This window comes from Falco naumanni, chromosome 7 (assembly GCF_017639655.2).
Source record: "Falco naumanni isolate bFalNau1 chromosome 7, bFalNau1.pat, whole genome shotgun sequence".
NCBI lineage: Eukaryota > Metazoa > Chordata > Aves > Falconiformes > Falconidae > Falco > Falco naumanni.
The window spans coordinates 27,184,431-27,207,438 of record NC_054060.1 but is presented as its reverse complement, the minus strand read 5'-3'; the positions used below and the strand labels follow the sequence as shown (position 1 = coordinate 27,207,438).

General features: G+C 53.7%; 1 protein-coding gene across 1 annotated transcript; it reads left to right on the top strand.

Annotated features, from left to right (window-relative positions):
* The first annotated feature begins 2,961 nt into the window (after window positions 1-2,961).
* Window positions 2,962-7,720, top strand: VCPKMT (valosin containing protein lysine methyltransferase). The gene is made up of 6 exons (XM_040602473.1): window positions 2,962-3,185; window positions 3,323-3,433; window positions 3,656-3,728; window positions 4,685-4,804; window positions 6,311-6,415; window positions 6,986-7,720. The coding sequence occupies exons 1-6, from the start codon at window positions 2,974-2,976 to the stop codon at window positions 6,998-7,000; spliced, it is 636 nt and encodes a 211-aa protein (XP_040458407.1). The 5' UTR covers window positions 2,962-2,973; the 3' UTR covers window positions 7,001-7,720.
* Window positions 7,721-23,008: the final 15,288 nt, after the last annotated feature.

The window sequence follows — 23,008 nt, the reverse complement described above, 5'->3', positions numbered from 1 at the left end:
ATCTATTCCTGCAAGGGGCAGGGCACACTTTATATAAAGGACAGCTGCTTCATTTTGCAAAAATAATGTTCAAGAAGCACCCATGTTGGATATGCACAAACTGGGGAGTGCAGGCAGGAAATGAACGATGCCTCTGTGATGGTTTTGCAGAAAAAACACAACCTATATAACTCTTCTGTAAGTTTGCGAAGAACTCTTCTATTACTATCTGGTGGTGAAATTCGGCTCAGTGAAGCACTTTCCTAATGCTCTCTACGTAGAAAAGGCAGACTGTCAGGTGTCACCTTGATCTGCAGAATTAAGCTGAACAAGTGAAATTCTCTGTCTGGGTCTTTGTATTAACACTTTTGAAGTCCTTACCAGCAGCTGTTGCTAAAAGATGAGTAACATGTTTTCAGACTTTTAAGTTTCGTGTGTTGTTGAAGGGGAAAAAAAATCCTGTCCCAAATTATAGAATATACAGATGTCAGCTTTATACCTTTCTGTACAAGTGCTTAGACCAGAAGCGTTTTCAGTATTCCACATTAAAATATATCATAGCTGTTTATTTTGGCCCTGACCCAGTAAAGCCCTTACCAGATCATTTTAAGCTGAGCATCCGCTGATTAGTAAGGGTTTCCATACATATCAAAACACTTCCCTCCATCCAAGAGCGTTGTAAGGTTCTGGTTTCTGATGGACTCTGAGGAGTTTAAACTTGTGGAAGCAGGAGCATATGTTGTAAGAGTTAACCTTGAAATGGTGCTGTGCAGGGGTGGTGCTCTCAGACCAGCTCTTTTTAGGTGCCAGCTTATATTTATGTGGTACATTTATGCCGGCATAAATAGCTGGGGGGGCTGTGTTAACTTAACTCCTTAACTCTTAACCTGATTGTGAAGGAGTTTGGGCAGCAGTTCTAAATTCCACAGTTGAAGCCAGAGAAATAGAAATGCCTAACTTTCAGTGGGGCCCAGAATGGTTTGGTTAGGAAAAATAGTGACACGGTTAATAAAATCTCAAGCTTAGATCATCATTGTCTATTAGATTAACATGGACAGAGGTAGGCATTCCTGCAAGAGCCTCTCGCTGCTATCTGGGGATGTCCTGGACAGCAAAGGTGACCATGGTTCCTGCTGGGCCCTCAGGACCTGTCCTCTGCCAGGGACCAGTGGGACAGACACGAGCCAGCAAGTCCATGTTGCTATTTGGCCAGCAGCAGGTCCTGTTAAGGTAGTCCCCAACCCTGCTGCCTTCCTCTCAGCCACTCACCTCTTCTCCCCCTGCCACTTCAGCAGTGTGTTGTCATGCTCAGAACTGGATATGGTGTATTTTTTTTCAGGCTGGGCTTTAAAGCATCACCACCCACAACTGATCAATAGCAGTGCTGGGACAGTAAAGCTCCAGGAGGATGAGGGGAGAGAAAGGAGAGCAGGAACCTCTTGTGTTAGATCTCCCAACAGGGGCAGTGTGAAAACATGACATACTTGTGCTAGAAGGCAGCAGCTAAGAAACATTCCTCGCCCCATTTCCCATGTGTGAAACATGATTCTTTACAGGACCAGTTCTGGAGTTAACCTGAAGTACATAAATCACAGTGTGATTCAGAAAAGGGGCCTTGCTTGTGGGTAACTTACCGCACAATTAAACTGTCCTCCAAGCATAACAAGAGCTGGAAAAGACAAAGACAAAGAACCATTCCAAGGCAGGGTGGTAGCAGTGATGCCAGCGGCATGAAGTACAGCGGGTACAACAACACAGCGTACCCAAAGTAATGGTTTGGCTGTGGAAGCGGTCGAAGGCACTCGGATTCCCACCAGTGCGGTTCGAGGGAATGCCAAGTTAGCAATAAATTAACATTTCAGTTACTTCATAATGAGAGGGACAGATAAAAAGGAGAAAAAAAAATGCTAGAGGGGGAAAATGTAAAATTGCTGGGTTTGAAGTTGCCTTGTGTGGGAAAACGCCATTCCCTCAGAAAAGTGCAGATAAACAGATGGAATGTGAAGGCAGTTAATAGCAAAAGAAACATCTTTCTATTTGTTTTCAGTGATCCTATTTGCAATTGCTGATTTTTAGCATTTCCCCCTGTTCTGGAGCTGGCATAACTTCTTTGGGTGCCATGACATCGCTACAGCAGATCAAAACCAAGAAGGGACAAAAGGAATCATCTTTTCTTTTTTTCTTTTTCCTCCAGATTTACTCCAGGTTTCAGAAAGAAACCACAAATCTGATTATACCATTCTGAATCCCTAGCGAATGCAGTAACTCCTCCCTGGGGGAAGGGAGTGAGCATTAGTAAGAAATGCTAAGAAATAAAGTAATACAAACTTTCTTCCATGAGCCCAAGGAAAAAAATCAAAAGCTTTTGCACTTAGAAATGTTGAGGCACAGTCCATGCATGTTCAGCTGCTTTTTTAAAAAGGAGGTTGGATAAGGGTGTACAACACCTGTGATTTCTAGCAGTCCTCTGGCTTCACTGGGACTGCATATGCCCGCAGTGCTTACAGGCCGCACCGGGTAACTTGTGAAACAGACTTTTCAGTCACCGTGTGTTTATTTTCCTCTGGGCTGCCTTTCTCTGGCTGCTGTTCAGCGTCGAATGGGGGCTTCTCACGCCTGAGGGGAGCCCGGCGCGCAGGCCGCCCGGCCGAGCCACGGCTGCCCACATTCACCCCTGCAGCTTTCCGTTTGGCCCTGTGCTGCCTGCTGGCGCTAAAAACAAGTTTTTAGTGAAAGCGAAAAGTAAAAACACGTTTTCCTGTCAAGCAAGGGTAGCCCGGAGTACGCTTTCTTCTAATTAACACTCAGCTTACAGAGGAGTTGGTCAGGAGAGGCCAGGAGGCGGCTTACACGGAGCAGCCTCCTGAGGGGTTCCGGCTACCTCAGGGCTCTGAGGGACGGCGGCCGCGCGCCCCGGCGGGAGCCGCCGCCCGCCATTTCCCCTCCGCGCGCCAGCCCCGGGAGGCGGGGCCGCGCCGCCTCAGTGCCGCGGCCATGGCGGGCTTCGTGCGGGAGCTGGAGCGGCGGGGCGGGCCGGCGCTGCGGCTGGAGCAGCGGGCGGCGGGCGGCGTGGGCTGCGTGGTGTGGGACGCTGCGCTGGTGCTCGCCAAGTTCCTGGAGACTGGCGCTTGTCCCCTCGCCCGCCGCCACGTCCTGGAGCTGGGCGCCGGCACCGGCGCCGTCGGCATCATGGCGGCCACGCTGGGGTGAGCGGCGGGCGGGAGGCCGGGGCCCCGCCGCCTGTTATCCCGCTTCGTTGTAGTATGGACGTGGAGTCTTTTAAATTCTCTCAAAACACGTATTACTGTGCGTGGGCCGGGCCGTAACCCCGTGTGTGTTGCAGGGCGGACGTGACCGTCACCGACCTGGAGGAGCTGCAGGAGCTGCTGCTGCTTAATATAGAAAACAACAAACATCTGGTCACAGGGTCAGTCCGAGCCAAGGTACTGAAATGGTTTGTATGATCCTTTAATGTTTCTGTTTGCCTTTCACTGGGCTTCTGCTCTTGCTTTGTTAAATTGCCGGCTGTAGGTGAGCACAGAGCTGTCAGAGGGGAGCCGGGTGTCAGAGCAGCAGTTCACTTCACACTCAGCCCTTTCTTTCGCAGCGCTTGTTGTCTTGTTACTGAAGCTTGTTTTCACCCTTTTTTTTTTTTTCTTTCCCCTCTTCTTTTTAGGGGTGAAGATGTAACAGAATTTCAGCCTCCTCCTGATTATATACTAATGGCTGATTGCATTTACTATGAGGAGGTAAATGAGGACTTTGAAAAAACTCTGTAGAAGGCTTCCTGGGGAAGGGTGTGGGTTCTGTGTGAGAAGTGTTCCTGTAAGTATTGTGCTTGCATCTCAGGCCCCGTGGTTTAGAGGAAAACATAGGACAAGACTGGAAAAGGTACTTTTAACAGATCCAAGGCTGTTTGATATTCAACCAGAGACTTCATGCTTAAAAAACACTATTTAAACTTAATATTTGCGTGTGTGTGTATGTGTCCCCTTGTTTTTGTTTTTACATTGGGAATCAAGTGTGAAGCAAAACATTGTGACTGATAGCTGTGAACTGTTCAGCGCATTGGTAAATTAAATTTAATAATGCTGTGTCTGCGCTGTTTGGGTTCTCCTCATGCTCCCCTTAGGAAGGCAAAAGGAGAAATCATGCTCCAGCCAAGTGGTTGTTGTAGTCTGCCCCATCTCCTCAGCTGGAGCTCTGTTGGGTGTGCACAGAGAGCTAACAGAAGTTGCAAGAATAGGGAAATGACCTGGAGAACCCCATGTCCCAGTGCCCTCTCCGTGCTCTTACCAGCCCCTTGCATTGCCTCCCTGCATATTGGTCCTGTTTCCATACGCAGTGGTCTGGGTCTGAGCCACTTTCCAACAGTGGTTGAGAAAACTGACTTATAAAACATGTTAAGAAATACATTGTTGTGTGTCTCAAGGAAATGCCCACTCAGCAGTGTGGGATGTTTTTGGCTTTGATGCTAGTTCAGTTTTCTTGGTCAGTCTGTGAGACTCTTCTCCTATGCAGTCTCCCTTTCTCTGCTTTCCAGCTTGCCCCGTGTTCTTGTCCCAGTTAAAGCACTAAAAATAACCCCCTGAAAAGAAAACTAGAAAGTTCCATCTTGGGTGAGCACTTTCTCTAGTTAGAGGGTGTTTTACCAGTAAAATGAACTTGAAATCTAAGTGCAAAATACTTAATCTCTTTTGGGCAGTCATTAGAACCGTTACTGAAGACACTGAAAGACCTTACTGGCCCTGATACCTGCGTCTTGTGCTGTTATGAACAAAGGACTATGGGAAAGAATCCTGAAATTGAGAGAAAATACTTTGAGGTAAGTGTTTTTAACGTGCTTTTTAAACACTAGGAAAATAGCTTGGATGCAAGAGGTCTTTGTATGGGATCAGCTGAACGTCAATGGCAGTTGCTACACGTACGAGTTTGGGTTGACTGCACAAAATAGAGTTTGTAGCAGGAGAGGCATGTTTGTCTTTAGATGGGGCGGAAAATTCGGATGGCGATTCTTGAAGTTACTGTCCAACTCACCAGTAGAGACTTTCTGGATACTTTCAGAGCTTTTCTTCCGTCAAAAAGTTGAACTAACCTTTCTTGCCTTGCTAATCTTAACTGTATTGATGCTTTTGATCCAGGCAGCCAGACTCGCATAGGTTGTTAAAAGCCTCTTGAGCCTGTGATACCTTCCAGGTTTGCAAAAGGGCCACCATACGTGAGGCAATAAAGCAATCCTTTTTGTAGGAGCAAGTAAATTAGCAGCTGATTGCTGCCTTCTTTCTGCAGTGGTTTTCTTGACGTTACCAGAGGTTATGGGGAGGATTAAAGATTAGTCCAGTGAAAATTCATGTTCTTCTAGCATGTTCTGTTGAAAGCAGAGGGAAAATACAGGTAAAGTTTTCTGGAGTAGCTCAGGAACTCGTGACTCTGCCAATTGATACAGCTGCTTTTGCAAAAATTTCCGCCCTCTACTGAGAGAGCATCAATAGGTGATATAATTAAATAGTCCAGCTGTATCTACTGTGCAGGTAAAGAAAAGGAACACAGCTGAATTCCTTCTAGGTTTGTGAGGATGACGGTTCAGTGCAGGATTTAACTCTGCCCCTGTGAGGGCTGCTGATAAGCAGCCCTTCTGCAGGAGTACTGGATTATATGTAATAATACTACTACTACTACAGAAAAAAAGGGGAAGGGCAAGAATTCCAGGGTGATTTGTACATGTTAAGAAAAGCATCTCTTTGATAATTAGCTGTGCCTTGGAACTCTTGTGGGGACCTGACTGTGAGGAGGGTTGCTACGACTGAGATCAGCTCTGATGAGGTGCCGCTCCCACAATAAACACGATAGGTGTAGGTGTTTCTGGATGATTTCTGCTTTCCTGTAATTTATTTCCTTCCTTGGCTTGCCAGGGTTCGGTTAATTTTCTAAGCATGTTGCAGAGTCAGTGCTTCCCCCCACCCCTCCCCTCCAGTTGAGAATGCTGGCAGAGGCAGGTGCTGCGGTTTGGCATAACACTTTGGAGATTGGAGGAAGCAAAGTGTTTTATCACAGGCTTTTAGATTTTTCTGAAATGTTGCAAGGTGTCTAGCTTTGCATTGGCACTAGAGTTGTTAAAATGAGGGTAAAAGTGCTGCGGGGGGCAAGGAGGAAGAATGGCTTGCATGTTTATAGAGGCCTTTAGTGAAATGGTCCAACCGTGGTGGTTCTATCCTCCTAAGGCTTCTGGTCCTTGTATGGGTATATTTTGGGGCCTTTTAAACTGAGCACACTTAGTTCAGAAGGGCAGTCTGTGTCATTTGAATTGATTTGTGTATTCTCTGATAACCAGCTGCTTCAGATGGACTTTGAGCTAGAAAAAATTCCCCTGGATAAGCACGATGAGGAGTACCGCAGCGAAGACATTCATATCGTGAATATCCACAGGAAACAAATGGTAGGTTAACTGGTGCAGCCAGTGCTGCCAGGAATTCACAGAGCTGCTGTTTACTTGGCACGGTGTGAGCGTTCCAGAGGCGAAGCTCTAAACTGACTGTGAAATACCATCAGGGACCCTGTGGAAGTGCAGACCAGAACCCTGCTTGTACAAAGGAGTTCCTTTGTCCCAAAACCTAGCGCTCTGCCAGGTGCCAGCCTTTGTCTTCAGCAGGACCGTCTTTGAGCTGCACGCTGACTTTCTCTTCTGCTTCCACACTGTCGTGCAGTGGGATCTCCAAACTGGAGTTTTAAGACACTGAAGTAATAAAAATAACATGCCCAGTGCTGCTTTTAGTACTGTGTGCTCTGCTGTAGAGCCCTCTCCCCAAAACCAGTCTGTAGAGGTGGGACTTAGCACCTGTCAGGGTTGGTTTGTTCATTTTTTGGTTAAGTGATGGAGCAGACGGTTATGCATGAAGAAAATACTTTGCATATTGTGCTGACACAACATGTAGGTCCAGTGCTTAAACAAAAACGGGCCACTTAAAAATCCATACCTTTTTTTTTTTTTTTTTAAATCTCTTCACAGAATTTTCCATCATGAGATCTTTGACCACAGTATCTGTCCTCTGGCAGCCGGTTGAGCTCTGGAGAAGAGGGAGAGGGTATAGAATAACACCACAAAGGAACTGTCTCCAGTGTGGTTTGTGACTCATCTACAGAAAACGGCCTCTCGATGGTGGACTTGGCATGAGGCACCAGAAGAAGTGGGCTCGTTAGCCTAGATCCACTGATAGTGCCTTCCAAGGAGGACAGATGTGAGCTGCTGATGTCTGCCGGCTGAGGCAGAGGAAGGCAGAAAACGGAACCAGAGCTTCACCCAGAGCAGCGCTGGGTGCACGTACTGGTTACCTCTGCCGGGCAGCAGCTTGTTGGCTTGCCGAGTGCTTGCAGAGCAGATCTGAGGACACCATGCCCAAGTCTCTGCGAGGAGAAAGCTGAGCAGGCTCAATCACACAGCCCCAGATAGCCAGTCCATGAAACTTTTGTGCTTGAGGTGGGACTCAGATGGTGGGGTTTTGTTTGTCGTTTGTTTTTTTTTAAAGCCTGTGGTTTCTGTGTCATTCCTGTGTTGCAGAGGTCCTGGGAGTCTCATTCCAGGAGCAGGGGCTGTCATGGGGGTAGGTACCGGACGGATAAAACACACAGGTGCTCCCTGCGCCTGTGCGAAACTGTTCTGCCTTTTGATTTCACCTTCGCTGTTTTAGTATAAGGATCTACAGCTTTAAAGTTTTGACACCTTCAAACAATTCTGGTGAGCAGATATGTTGTTGCTGGTGGTATTCCTCACCAAGCTGCCTCTTGTTGCGCAGCGATGGCTTTGAGATTTTAATTTCAAAGGAAATCACTTCTGCTCGGTAGTGGAAGCGGCCGTGGCTGCCTGCGCCATCTCGCAGCCCTGAGCGCGCGCTGTGAAAGTAGGTCTGCAACAGGGGTGCTGCTGGGGGTAAATGTAACAGCCTGTTCCAGTTCCTCCTTCACGCTGCCCACAGCGCCAGTAGTCCCTACTGTAGAAACCAGAGCATTTAAGCTGAATCTGCTGGGTTTTCTCAAAACCTCACTTCTTGTGTGTGTGGGGAGCTTTGTCCGCAGGCACCCAGGTGCTTTCTGTGCCTGCCCTGAGCTCGGCCTCCCTTTATCTGCAGTAAGAGCATTCCTTGCGAACTTCACACTTCACAAAACACTCTCCTGGCTTGCAGAGCACAACAGCGATGATTAGTGAATGCACAGCAAAGCGAGAATGTAATTTGTCGTAACCACACGCATTATTTGTTAAGTTGTTATGAAAAGAGCTCCTTAATTAACCAGTGGCCTGCAGGAAGATATTTACTGGCATGTTTATGCCAGCATGGCTTCCTGGGTGGAAACTCTGGTTGCAGAAGTTATCTGAAGGTGCGCTGTAAGGACAGTGCGAGAGCTGTGCTGTATTCCGGTAGCATCTCCCTGCAAGCACAGCCTCTTTGCTGACCGCACAACCCCAAGAGGGGAGAGCTGCTCAGCTTGGAGCCGTGCCGAAATCCCAGCCGTGGTGGGGATGATGTGCCAGAGCACGAAGGGGCTGGTGTCCCACCGGGGCAGGTCAGCATCCTGCTTGGGGCCAGGTGCTGAGGGTAGCTGGTGGCGGTGCAAGGGGAGGAGCAGCGTTTCCCAGGGGGTTGGTGCTGACAGAATAATTGTATTCTATCTACGGGGCGTGTGATTTCAGCACTTCCTTTTGTATGCGGCCTCAGATCTCTTGTTGAGAAGAAAAAAGGGAGGAAGTCATGCTTTTCTCTTCCCCGTGCGCACCCACTGGCTGCTCCTGTATGCTTTATGCTTGTAATGCTTGTAATGCTCAAATTGTGAACAGTCATCAAGCAAGAGGGACCTTGGGGCGGGGGGCTGGGTGCTGTTACCCTCCCTGCGCCATCTCCCCGTCACCGGCTGCACCCCCTGCGAGGGGTCATGTAAAACCCAACCACTTCTGCTGCCGCTGTTCGGTCTCTGAAGAGGAAACCGCTGCTAACCAGGGCAGTGGAGAGAGGGGGTCACGTGCACGGCTGCTCTGCGTCTTGTCCCTGGAGCCACCAGATGAAACAGCCGCTTTTTTGGTGGGGGGGTGGGGGAGAAAGTGCTTTTGGAAAGGAGATCGTGATCCTGCCGGGGCTGAGCTCTGCGGTGGCTGGGGGCTTACCGCTCTTAACAGGAGCGGGCATGGGGCCCTCAGAAAACAGGGTGCAAGGGAGACACTGGTCCTGCTTCTTTCCGGCCTCTCCCATCCCGCTGGCTTTTTGTTCCGGCCCTGTCCCCTTGGGGACAGTGCATGTGGGTGCCGCTGCCCTGAACGTGGGGTCCCTTTGGCGAGGTTCAGCTGCGGTGCATGACAGTGCCTACGCGCAGCTTTGCGGGTGCGGTGGGGGCTCTGCCCGGCCCCTGGGGCACCGCAGGCACTCCTGAGTCACGGCAGCTGTCCCTGCCGGGCCAGCCCAGCGTGCCCCCCTGCTCCCCACATGAGAGCTCATCCCTCCCTCGGCCCCAGCAGGTGCACAGCCGTCTCAGAGCTGGCCGCCGTAGGAGCCAGCAGCGCTGAAGCCACAGCGTCGGAGCCAGGTGCCCATCCTCTGCATCATCGTGGCAAAATGTGATCACAGCCTCGCCCAAGAGAGAGCAGCAGGCCTCCCTGCCGCGCAGCTGTGGGAGCCGGGTTGGTGCCGCCGGTTACAGGCAGAGATGTTTGGGGCACCAGCGCATCTGCCGAACATCGTGCTTAAAGAATGGAACATTTTCAGGAGTAATTTGAACACCAACTGGAACGACGGAAAGTGTGCTGTGTGGGTGGCAGGTGCAGAGGCTCCAGGTGACTTCCACATGGGAGCAACAATACTTGTGCGCCTGGATGGCACTGCCTCGCACTTGGGTCTGCCTGCAGCCTTGGCAGGTGGCTTGTTCCTGCCCAGTCCCTCTGGTAGCACCTGTGTCTCAGCCATGCCGATGGCAGTGTCATCGTCCTGTGGTCCTGCTGGGGCTTTGCCAGGCCGCTTACCCTTTGCTGTGATAGCCGATGGAGCTTTTTGCTTCCGCTTAGATTGACAGTGCAGTCGGGGATGGAGCACGGGGTTTGATGCCAGCTCAGCACCAGCCTCATAAATCGCTGGTGGCTTCTTGTCACAATAGTAGTCATGACACAACTCGGAAACCTGTGGGACCTCAGGAGATTCACCCTCTGATGCTCTGTGATTATTTTTTTCCTTTCCTAGGCAGAGGAGAGTGCAGCTGTCACAGAGTGTGCCAGGGTCCAGATCTGGCCATCTGCCAGCAGTTCCCCCCTGTCCCCTGGTGCTGCTGCTAAGCCCCCAGGACTGTGTGGGGCCAGGACCTGCACCCACGCATCCCATGGGGCTGGTGGCTTCGCTTGGGAAAGTCTGTCCTCTGCAGCTGTATAATCATTTTCTGTGGCACGTAATCCTAGACAAATGGATTTTCCTCTTAGAAAATGATACTTCTTCCTGGCAGCATTAAGAGAGAATGTTAGAAAAGGCTTTTTATTACGGTGGATCTGCTCCTGCTCCCACAAACTGCAGCCAGCCCTCGGTAAACAGGCAAATGGCTCAGGTAAACTGTGTCCCTGGTTCATTTCGAGGGAGCAGCTGCCCCTGAGCCTGTGGCTGATGCTGCCGTTGTGCCATTTCCTGAGCCTCAGAGGCTGAGGCACTGCAGCAAACGGCAGAGCAACACCATCGCTTGCACGCTTGGCAATGGGAGATTCTGTACGGGGCTCCCATCCTCAACTGCACTTGCCTCCCACCTTGTAGATCCCCGAGGGGTTGGCTGTGCCCGGCTGCAGGAGATGAGCATGGCATCCCCGTTTGCCCATGCCCTGCCTGGAAAAAAAAAACCCAACAAAACAACAAAAAAAACCAACTCAAAACTGTATCAACTTTGTCTATTTTCTGCAAAAGGGCTGGGCAAGGCTCCCCAGTGACTGGCAGCCGTGGCACTGGTGGGTGACCGTGATGCCGGTGGGGAGGATGCAGATAGCAACCACCGGCCTCGTTAGTGGCATTCCAAATGGCCCGTGTTCTGCCAGCCTGGCCTGGGCGTGCTGGGTGGGATGGGGATGCTCCTCGGTGGCTGTGGCTGCTGAGCTGAGCCAATGTGGCTGCTGGGCCCAGCGCGTGCTGCGGGCACGGTCCCACGGGCAGGCGGGAGGGGAGGGTTTAATTTTCTGTGGCTGCCAGCATGTGGGGTGCAGGGAGAGGGATCAGAGCCTTCGCCTCCTGGAATGGCATAGGTCCAAACCTGCCAAGGGCTCACAGCCACGGCCATGCCTCCTGTCCCCCCAGGGGCGGGGAAGCCGCGGGACCTCCAGCTTGTGGCCCAGCAGCTATCTTCTTTCACACCGTGAAACAAGAAAAGTTTTATTTTCTGCTGTGAGCGAATGGTGAGGGTTTTGCAACAAAGAGGCCAGCGAGTGCCTGCTCCTACAGTGGTGGGCAGCTGCAGGCGTGGGTGCGAGTGTTTGGGTGCTTCCAGTGCTGGGGAGTGACACCTCGGTAGGGCGATGGGCTGTGTGGTCCATGCTGGCATCCAAGTTCAGCGGCCCCTTCTGAGGATCTCCTTTTCCCAGCCCCCGGCCTGTGGGAAGGGGAAGGAAGGTGCTGATGAGCAGAGAAAGCGGTGGCTGCAACTCCGGCAAATGTTTTTTTGGCCTTTGGAGATGTTTCTGGAGGATGGTTCCTGCTGCCCTTTGGGAATGATGGCTTAGTCCACCCCAGGTTTGCCGTGGGAGGTTTCTCCTGTTGCTGCAAGCTGTGAGGCCCGTGTGCCTGAGGCGGCGTGGCCCACAAGCAGCACCTCTGTCTTCATGCTTGTAATTAGCGTGTGCCAAGTATTTCTGCCTTTGCAAGCTGTGGGGGGAGCCAAGGGCTTGTCGGGGTGACTCAGAACGAGTGGCAATATAGCTTTGGCGGCTTCGTTATTTTTTTAGTCCTTTTGCACTTCTGGGTTTGCTTTTTTTTTTTTTGTGGAAAGGAAAAGACTGCATAAGGGAGAAGACGGCAGTAGGCGGGAGAGAGGTGGGGACGCCTTGGGGAAGCAGCCGGGCTGGAGACAGCTCTTGCCGAGCTGGGATGTGGTCCCTGGTACCCTGCCAGCGCCTGCTGGGAAGCGCAAGCAGCCCCATGCTGGTGGCTGGTCCGGCTGGCGGCAGGACGCATAGCATGGCCTCTTCACACGCACTGCCACGAGTTCACCCATTTCCTTCCTCTCGCCAGGACCAGGCGGGCAAAAGCCTTTCTTCCGTGCCCTGCCCCAGAGGTTTCGCTCATGGTGATGCAGCGCTCAGCGACCTTGAGGCCCCATCCCGACACGTCCCCATCCCGACACGTCCCAGTCCCTGCTGAGCCCGCGCTTCCCATTGTGCCTGAAACCTCTGACTCATCCGTCTCGCGGCCGGGCCAAGCTGCTGCACCCCAGTGTAATCCCCGGCGTGTGGCAGGGCAGCCGTCACCTCCCAGCTCACTGGCCTTTCTGTTCCCTTCTGCAGCCGCAGCTTCTCCTCCTGCTCCGACCACCCGCTGGAGCCCGGCCCTCCTCCAGCTCCACTTGAGCAGAATCCTGGCCCAAGGGCCTGGGTGCAGGGCATTAATTTGCCTCTGGTTAGGACCTGTGCTGCCCCAAGGGGAAAAAAATGCCATTGTGTCCCTAATGGGGATGGATATGATGCCAGGCTGGCTGGCTGCTCCCCGGCTCGCCATAGGCACCCTTGCCTGCATGCCGGGACCAGTTTTCATGCCCAGGGTGATGCACGGACTCATACCCAGCGCATCCTCCGGGAATCCGGTCTGAAGCCATGGGTGAAGTTGTTGGTGATGGTTTTCTGCTCGTGCTTGGGTAGCAGCGCACGTTTTGCTCCCCCTGCACAGGCTGGCGGCGTGAGCTCAACCCAGCTGAGGTGTGGTGGCTTCTGAGGGCTGGTGAGGCTGTGTGGCAGCGTGTTGTCCATGTGTCCCTGTGGATTCCCGAGCTCCGGTCACCCTCAGTGAGCATGGGGTCCCATAAGATGCCTTAAATGAAAATAAAACAGTGAAACAACCCAACACGTGCTGTGCTGAGCATCATCCTGAAGGGAAAATCACCACTGCTGTGCCTGGTGGGGGGTCCTGGAGGGGCTTTGGGCTCTATCTCCTGTTGGTGCTGGCTCATCCACCGCTCCCAACTGGGGGCAGGATACAAGCTCAGGAGCAAGGCACCATCAGGCAGGGGTAAAGCCGGCAGCCGGGTGTGCGGCAAGGAGGAAGCAGCTCCCAAAAGCCAAGTTTGGGGAAGCAGCGTGTCCCTGCACACCCATGCTCTGGGGCTGCCGCCACCTCCATCCCCTTTCTGTGCTTCCAAAACCCTGCTCGTGGTGACATCCATGGCAGCGAGCACAGCTCAGGTGTCCCCCCGCTGCTGCTTCACCGTGCCAGGCATGTTCAGGTACCAAATTCAGCATGGCTGATTTTGGGGCAGCGCATCACTTCTTTGGGGGAGTTCATCACTTTTTTGGGGAGAGCGGCATGGGTGCGGGGGTTGCTTCCCACCTTGGCTCACAGCCTTTCCCACCGCACACAGGGCCCAGAGCCCTCCAAGGGCCCTGGCGCAAGAGGAAGCCAAGTGGGCAGGAGGGTGCCATGAGCCCTGTGGGAGCTGGGAGGTCCCCTGGGGAGCCAGGAGGACCCCGCCGCCACGTCCCTGCAGCCCACACCACGGGGGTCCCTCCTGCAGTTCAGTGCCTCCTGCCCTGGCCCACGCAAGAGCTCCCCAGGGTGGTGTCGCACCCACTGCCCCATGTCCTTGTCCAGCCCTTTTAGGTGCCCAATTTCCTTTTGATTTGAATGCAAAGAGTTAAACAGCTACAAGCTCGTGTGGATTTGGGCCAGATATTTAAAGATCCACGGCTGGGAAAGGAAAGGGGAGGTGTGATACTCTCCAAACGCTCCCCGCAAACACCTCGGAGGCTCCCGCTGCCAGCGCCGTCCCCGTGCTCCCAGCAGCGGATGGTGGGGGAGAGGCAGAAAAAGCCTTTCTCCTATTTTTAGCTCTTCGCTGGTGTCATTAGAATAATTTGGGATTGGAAAAATGTTGCTATGCAAAATTGCCCGGTGAGGCAAAACTCAAAACATAAAGCTCTGGGATGCTGCAGGGTAAAGGTGATGGGGATGGAGAGGAAACACGTGGCCATGGTCAAACGAGAGCTGCCTGGGGAGCGTGGGTGGTGACAGGGACAAGCCGTGCCGGAGTGACACAGAGCAATTTAATAGACACGTCCTTAATACCATCCCAGGAGAGGGGGGTTTAAATAGAGACGAGGTGCCTCCCAGGGCGGGTTATCCAGGCTAGCGGGACACGCTCAGCCCTGTGCAAGCGCCGGGGCTGCTTCTGCAGCCTTGTCAGCGATGCCACCAAGGCTCCTCGTCCTTTCCACAGTGATGTCCCCTTAGTCAGCCCTTGCAAATGCCCCTCTGCAGCCTGGCATGCTGAGAATAAAATAAATCGGGAAGGGCTGAGCATTATATGAAGAGCTGAGCTAAACGGGAGCTCAGCAAGGCCTTGTCAGCAAATGTCCTCCTGCTGAACCGGGGCCAAACCAGTAGGAATTACACCCAGAAATCACACCCCATCCGAGCCAGAGCTCAGGCAGGTGCCATGGCCGTGTGGGCCAAGCCCCGGCCTCAGCTCGCAACCACCGTCCGCCCCACCTGGATCTCTCCCACCCTCGTCCTCCTTCACCCCTTGGACAACTTGGCAAAGTCCAAAGCTAAACATTAGCTCAGGTCTTACAGCAGCTGCCGATGGCCAATGCACCGCCCTCGGCCGTCCCCTGGCCAGGTCAACCCTCGTCCCCTTGGACTCAGCCTCCACCTCCACACATTTATCCACTTGATTTAAGGTGCTGCCTGGTAGTTCTGCAGCCGCCTAGGGCCAACCATCATGCACCTTTTCCCCCGTCTATGCCCTGAAAGGCAGCATCTCCCCTGTGGCATGTCCCCGGTGGTCCTCACCAAACCCCCTTCCCTGTGCAGCGTTGCCCTCTGTGTCTTCCAGTTCCCCTTGCACCACTCCTCCTTTCTGTCCCGGGAGCTTCAGCCATCCCCCAAAATATCTGATTTCACATCCCGATCTTGCAGCACGAGTTCATCCACGTCACTGCCCCGGCAAAGGCTGCAAGTACAAACATTTGGGCTGTTTATTTGACTGCAGCCTGTTCCTGGCAGGGGTTTGTCAGGGCCGTCCTGCATTTGTGGTACCTCCGCCCCAAGCCTTTTGGTTTTGCAAATCGGATCGTGGGAAAAGTCATCAGCAGCCTTAGGAGGGTGGCTGGGTGGGAGAGCATCCTTCCCGCCCCCCCTGCCAGGCCAGAGGAGGAGCAGAGCATCTTCCTCTGCAGCCAGATATGTGAAATGGAGCGTGGGGGCTCATGGCGAACCCTGTGCAAGTGGCTGTCGGGTCTTGGAGGCTGAGTCAGACCCGTGTGGGCGTGATGGCTGCCGTACCACTGCTGTATGCCATGGCACCTCGGAAGCCAATGCTGCGGCCAAGCCAACTGGGTAAATGGGACAAAAGAGTCACCCTGAGCAGAGTGACAGCCATGAGTCCTACACCACCTCCCCTCCCTCACACCAGGGGCTATGCCATGCCGCACGCACCTCCTGGCTATCAAAGGTCCTTTTTGGGGGGAATAAACCCCACTAAAGGGCAAGGATGGCTCCTCTCCAGCCCCGGCAGTGCCACCCCACAGCCCCCGTCCCCAAGGGACCTCGCTGAGGGTCCCTATGTGCCACAGACACGTTGCCAGCTCTGTTTGAGCCCCCACCGGACCAGGAGGGTGGAGTGTGGAGTGCGATCGTTGCACAGTTAATTGGATTTGGCCGCTGCTGCGACAGAAGGGCAGGGGGATTAGGGCGCAGGGGAGGAATTACTGGCAGGGGCGGGAGCTGCCCTCGGGGTCTTTTGTCGGGGGGGATTATTGGTGGGGGCTGATGGACAGGGTTTGATGTTGTGGTTGGGATGGTCAGTGTAATCGCTTGTTGCAGCACCACGGGTGGCCCTCGGGGATGGGTGTAGGGGGGCTGCGAGGTTCACCCCCTCCATGGACAAACCTCTGGGCTCTGCTTGGGCTGAAGGTGTGGTGCTGGGGATGAAGGATGCTCTGGGCACCTCTGCATGAAGGAGGCTGCTCTGCCCACTGCCATGTGATGGGAAGGGGCTGTGTCCCCCGCCATGCACTCCCCAAACGGATCAGCAGCTACCAAAACCCACCCAACAGCTGCTAGCAAACGATGGAGTCGTCCTTTCCTGGTGATGTCCTGCAGTCCTACAGGCAGCCCTTTTTGAGCCTGTTTAGCTGCTGGTATTGACTGTACCCGCAGGGTCAGATCCTGCCCCTCCTGGGTCCAGGGGTCTCTAAAGCAAATGGGGACCCTGCGGCGAGGCAGAGGGGTGAGCAGCTCTCAGGATGGGGCTGTGCTTTTTGCTGATAAAGAGCAGCTCGGAGGTTCCCAGCGAGGGGGAAACACCAAAAATGCCCCATGAAAGGACTATGGGTGCTAGCTCCAGCCCCAGGTGGGGAGAGGAGCATCACAGGGGGCGGGGTCCTCCCACCCCTGTCCTGCCATGGTGCTCCCACTCCGCCAGAGGAGTGAAATGCCTCATTTCCATGGAAATGAGTGAGAAATGAGCTCCCCAAATCTTCTGGACATTGGCCATCGTGCTGCCAAGCTTGCAGGGAACCTCTCAGGACAACCCAACCTGGGGGGCGGGGGGCACACAGCAACCCGCACCCAGAGTTGGCCCAAACACCTAATTAGTGTTAAAATAACCAAAAAACCCCACCTTCGAACTAAGTAGCTGCTGCGGTTTTTAGTGTGTGGCATGGATAAGCCCCCGCAGGGCTGTGCTGAAGGGAGGGGGCTGCATGTGGCCACTTGTCATTAACGGTGGCTGTTTCGTTTCCTCTTAAGCAAGGCGGCGGGTTGCTCCGTGACTGGTGCTGGACGAGATAAACTCGCCTGAGGAAAGCAACGCCCTGAGCCATGGCGTGGGGGGCTCGAGACCGTTTTGGGATTTGCTGTGGAGGGGGAAAATGATGGGCATCTGCCCATGCCACCACCCAGGGTGCATCCCTCAGCAGGAGCATGGCAGTGCTGGCAGTTGGGATTTTGGGCGATGCCGGGCTCGGGGAGGACACTGGCTCTGCTCCGGGTCTGCCGGGAGCTGATAAACTGGCTGGAGCACGGCCACTCCTCCAGAAAACTGAAAATCAGGAGAAGCCGGTGGAGCTGAGAAAGCAATGTAGTACAGCAGCTGGAAGTCACCACGTCACCTCCCAGCTCAGGGGCTGGCCGGGGCCACCCAGAGCATCCCCTGAAACGAAGCATCTGTCAGGCAAATTCAGCGCGTCGTGGCGGTGATGGGGAATCCCAGGGACAAATCCTGGGGACTCAGCAGTGCTGTGGGAGCCAGGTCAGACTGTGTCACCAGTCACCCCTTATCCCCGCAGGACACCACTGCCTTTTACCACCAGGAAGGTCCTCAAGTATTTATTTTGGGAGGCTGGAGGGAGAGGATGGCTTGTCCCTGCTGTCACCACCCCACTGCCTGGGGTGACAAAGCTGCCGCCAGCAGGAGAAGCGGCAGCCGGCGCGCTGGCCATACAAGACCCACATTCATCTGGGGGGGCCTGGGGGAGTTGGGGAGCTGCTCAGGACTGCCCGAGCCACCCAGGGCAAGTTTGAGCAGTCTGGGAACAGGTAATACCTGCCGCACCTCATGGCGGGGATTATGGGCGCAGCCGCTGGGGCGGGCACCGCTCCCAGCTGGCGTCAGCCGTGAGGAAAAGGAGGACGAGTGGCAGAGAGGGTCCGGGGGAAGCAGAATTGTCCTTCGTACCTGCCACCGATTTGCTCTGGGTGCTCAGCAAAGCAACCTCCACGGCATGGCATTGCCCTGTGGCCGGCACAGCCCAGGAGCCGTGGGCAGAGGGGGAGACAGAGGCACCCAAGGGTGGCCAGGAAGCTTCAGAGAATCTCCCTTTACACCCAGATCCCCAGTTTGCAACTGAAACCCGGCGTCAGTGGGGTTTGGCAAAGCCAAGAGTGTGATTCACCCGGAGCAAAACTGGGCACTCCCATAGGGACTGGGCTGTGACATGTGGCTCTGGTCGGTGCGCGCTGGGCATCGGCATGAGGGCTGCCTTCAGCCTGACAAACGTCTTTGGTCAACAGGTTTTTGACCTTACCAAAACGCAGGGGAGCGGCAGGGTTTTACGCTGCAGAAAGTGGTGCCCGGTGTCCACTGTGCAGGAGTTAATTAGTTTTCTTTATGCTAATTGTGAGGGGAAGTGAAGAATGCCCTTAATATGAGGGCAGATCAGCCGTGCAGAACAGGCTTGATTTACCAGCCCATGCACAAAAATCCCGGCTCTCACCCTTGCCATAGCAACAGGGAAACGCAGGGTATTCTGCTCATCCAGCCAAAAAGCCACCCGGGATGCCCTCCTCGGGGACATCCATTACTCTCACCAGTGAACGTGCCCTCTCCAGACATCCCTGTGGGGAAAATCAAGACTCAAAGCAATATTTACTGGGGTTTAAAAGACTCCTGGGGAGGTCTGGTTGCAAGGGATGGTTGGTAAGCTCCTCGTGCTTAGGAGCCCTGACTGGGTAGTGGGTTCTGATGGGACCCATCTTGGCTGGAGGTGTCCCACCACTGAGTCCTGGGAAGGACACTTGGTCCAGGGGGTGACCTGGTTCACCCCAGCTTCTCCCACCCCTCTTCCCAGCATGTCCTAAATCCAGCTGAACAGCTGAACAGCTGGATTTAAGGCATGCTGGGAAGAGGGGTGGGAGAGCCTGGGCCCCCTCGCACCACAAGCAGCGGGAACTGGGATGGAAAACACTTGCTCCAGTTTGCAATCCGTCACACACCGCCGCAGCCACCGGGGTGATTTATTTTTACAGCTCTCACAGCCTCTCGTTGACCAGCTTTGGACCCAGCCCATCACTGCGCTGATGGTGAAGGTCGGGGTGGTATTTTGGGTGGAGGGAGCACGGTGCAGCAAGAACCCCCATTTTTTTGGCCCCAAGCACCAAAAAGAGTGGAATAATAATTAATAATAATAAAAAATCCCTATTGTGAAACAAACTTCTCCTGCACAAATCAGCTGGTTTGGGGAAGAAAAGCACTAGCTGCCAGCACTGGGAGCCCTTACCCACAGAGCCCATCTCTGGATGAGCCTTTGCAGACACACACGCCCCTTTTTTTTGCAGGGATGGGGAGAGCCCCATGAGCCCATCAGCTTCACGGTGGGAAGTGAAATTTGGGAGCAGAGAGGGGCTTTGGAGAGACCTCAGAGTTTGCCTCCACTGCTGCTCCCGGCGGGGGAATTTAAATGTTTTCTCCTCTTCGATTTCCAAGCCTGAAACATCCCTGCTGGGACAGCTGGTTGCACAGGTCACAAAAAGCCATGTGAGTATGAAAATCGTATTGAAAAGAGCTGAAACTTAATTAGGTCACATCCTTTAAAAGCAACTTGTGATCTGGTGATGCAAATCACAGCTTGCCTTCATTCACACACCCGGACTGGTGCAAACCCCTGCAGCACTGGCCGATCCTTGTGCCGAAATTGGGGTTTGCTCCTGGGCTAAATACCTTTCTGCCCCAAACTGCAGCCGGGGGGAAGGATGCAGAACTGCACCCTGCAGGCGCTACCGGCACGGCCGACCTTGCTTTCGTTTTAGCTGCATGTTACATATAAAACACGTTAGAGAGAGAAAAGATGTAGGGAGGGACACGGGTGGCAGTGGGGGACGGGGCATCCCGGTGCCTCTGCAGGCTGGGGGTGGGAAATGGGGGCTTTCTGACACCCCATTAAATCAAAGCTCCTTAAGCAACCTCAGCGGAGAAAGGAGAATCACTCTAATTTACAGCGCTGCGCACTGAGGCTCTGTCTGGAAAATCTGACGGCAGTTAATGAGGAAAGCACGCCAGTGTGACTTCCCTCCGAGGCTGAGCAGCTGGGAAAAAGAAATCGTGAAAACTTGGTATCCCTCTTTGGTGAAACCTTCCTGCGGTTGGGTTTGGGGTGTCAACCCGGCTGTGTCTGAAGCAAAACTGTGGATCCCCCTGCCCAGGGCTGGGGCGTGGGTGATGCTTGTCGCACCGGGGCCAAAGTCAATCACGGGGCTGGTGCCGTTGCTCCCACCAGAGCTTTCCCAAGGAGGCCCACGGGCTCTGCCAGCCTCCCAAGTGCGGGATATGGCTCAATATTGACCCTCTCGTTAATCTACACCCGCCAGCACCCATCTGCACCAGAGGGGCTACAGCAGGTGCTGTGTTCGCTCTCTGACTTTAACCCCCACAAATGGCTCAGGGCTGGGGCTGCTCCATGCATTGCAGTTCCCTTCTTTGGGGGGAAAACCCCGATGTTTTTACATGACATGCTGTCCAGAAGACTGTACACACACCAGGTGTAAAACCACCGGGAGAGCCCGCTGCTGCCCTCCCTGTGGGCCCCTTTACGTTGTCTCAGGATCCCCCATATCTCTTGCGGCCTCTGGGATCAAACAACCCTCCACTTCCAACTTTGCAGCCACTGGAAAATGAAAGGGAAACCTTCTCCCAATTCCACTAGCCGCTATTCTGCCAACTACCTGTGGTCCAGCCTCCTGTGACCCCACTTCAGACACGTCAGATATTTGCAGGCGTACACGCAGTTTTAGGTCTTGGTTTGGGAGGAGAAAGCAGGGCCACAGCTATATTGCTTGGCAACAGATTTCCTTCCAAAAAAAAAGCCCCCAAAAAAAACCCACCCCAAACTCAAGTATTATATATAATTCAGTGGAAAGGCCTGCGGGCACTGCCCTGCAAATGCTGTTGGGGCAGTTTGAGCTGTGAGAGCTTTGTGGAGGGGATATTTTGGGAAGAGGAGGGCTGGTGCCAGGAAGACAGGGCTGCTGAGATGGGGGGGTTGCTCCCAAGGCTTCACAATCATGTAAAGAAAGGGCAGAAGTGCCCAGATCCAGTCCCTCCGTCTCCCGCAAACCAAGCAAGGATGGCGTGTCTGCCCAGAAAATCACCAGGCAGCACCAGGAGCCACGTCAGAGCCCTTTTTCCTTACTGAGAGCCCCCAGCAGCCATCTAGCAGCATGAGGGGGCCTTAGCTTAAGCAAAAAAGGGGGTGCTGTGGCTTGAGCACAAGGGTTTTGCCCCAGAGTAAAAGACTGGGTCCAAGCAGGCGTCCCCAGGCTCAGGTCTGGGACACGTGTGCAGGACCAGGTCGGGCTCTGTGGTCCCAGCTCACACATGTCCCCACCTCCTCCGGGGTCTGAGTAAGTCCCACCTTCCCTGCAGACACCGGCAGTGGTTAAGCATCCCAAGAAGGGGATGCTTTTAGCTGGGGATCCATTGAACACCAGTAGAGATAAACTTCTACATTTTTATATATATCTACACACACACCTTTGCAGTTTAAGCTAGCAGCAGTCACTGGGGTTTGTTTACTTTCACTTACAGCGTGCAACAGCAGAAAGCAGCATTTGAGCGGCTTTCATGCTTGTGTGTTGTCGCCAGCAGGACGTTAGGTTGGGAGATATGAATATAAAACCCAGACAGACGCCCATGGGCAGGAGTGGGTGCAGGAGTTGTGGTTCCCCCACCATGTCCCCACTTGGCTGCCCTGCCACCGGCTTTCCCAGCTGCTCTTCCCCAGTTTCATTTGTCACCGCAGGGACTGGGTTGGGTGGAGGATGCACAGAGACCCTCCAACACACTTTTCAGTAAAAGTAATGCTGGTGCTGCTGTCCCGGGCTCCAGTGGCCATCACCAGCAGTGTGATGTTTCACCGCTGCCCTTGCGGAGCAGGGAGTGGGTGAGCTCACCCTCAGCATGCAGAATTAGATTTAGATCTAATTTAGATCTACAAGGAAAGGCATTTTTACATCCAGCACCGTGCCTGACCACGGCCCCACGCACAGACCGCAGCCAAGTTGAGCGCGTTAGATGTTGGCTCTGCTACAGAAACATCATCCCGTTCTTTTTTCCAAGAGCTCCAAGCTGACAAAGTAGCTGGCGTGGAAAGATGCTCAGGGAGCTCGTGCTGGATCACTCAGCCCTGGCAGCGGGGAAGAGCTGCTGGTCCTCCCGCTCCTCCGCCCCAGCTGGCATTTTCCAGCCACATTTTGGTGGGAGGGAGCACGCAGCACAGATCCCACCCAAGCTGAGGGATGGGTTTTGGACCCGCTAGGGGATGCTGGACTCCCCACCTGGAATGCTTCTCCCAGAATACGGACTAGGACCCAGCAAATAAACGTGCCACATGCAACCCCCCTTCCAGCACGGACAGAGTCTTTGCCAGGACTTGCAATGCCAGTACAGCTGTAGTCTGGATTTCCTGGTGTCTTTGGGAAGCAGCTTCACATCTAGCAATAATTGTTTTCTTAATTACGCTCGTCACCCTCCGCACCCTCCCGCAGTGTCTCGCAGGGAGCACTGAATGACATGCTTGTTTGTGACGCTGGATCACCCAGCGTTTTCTTTTTTTCAACCCTGTTTATTTATTAGCCGGCATTACCTTGCAAGCCAACTGGATTTAATATTTTTGTTCCAGTTGGCAAAGATTTTATTGACCGTGGAGAGGCAGAAATCGCTGCCGCACACCCGCGATGCAGGCAGCGACGCTGAGGTCGGGACGGAGCAGCCCTTCGCCTGCCGGGTTGACATCCCAAACCCAAAGGGAACTGGGGAAGCAGCAACTTGGGCATCATTTTTTCCTCTACACTGCTCATGAAAGCCTCTCTGTTGGCACTTAACTTACTCCAGACACACACTGCATATGCACATACATTCCTCGGCCATGCGATCAGACCGGAAAAGATTGCATTCAGCCTAAGAACCACAGTGGGAAGGAGCCCAGGGAAAAGCTGTGCATTAACTGACACAAGCACACTGCAGCCTCCCGAAAAGCTGCAGTCAACACTTTTTTTTTTTTTTTTTTTTAGGAGCCCTGGTGCTAAAAGAGGAACCATGGAGGGAC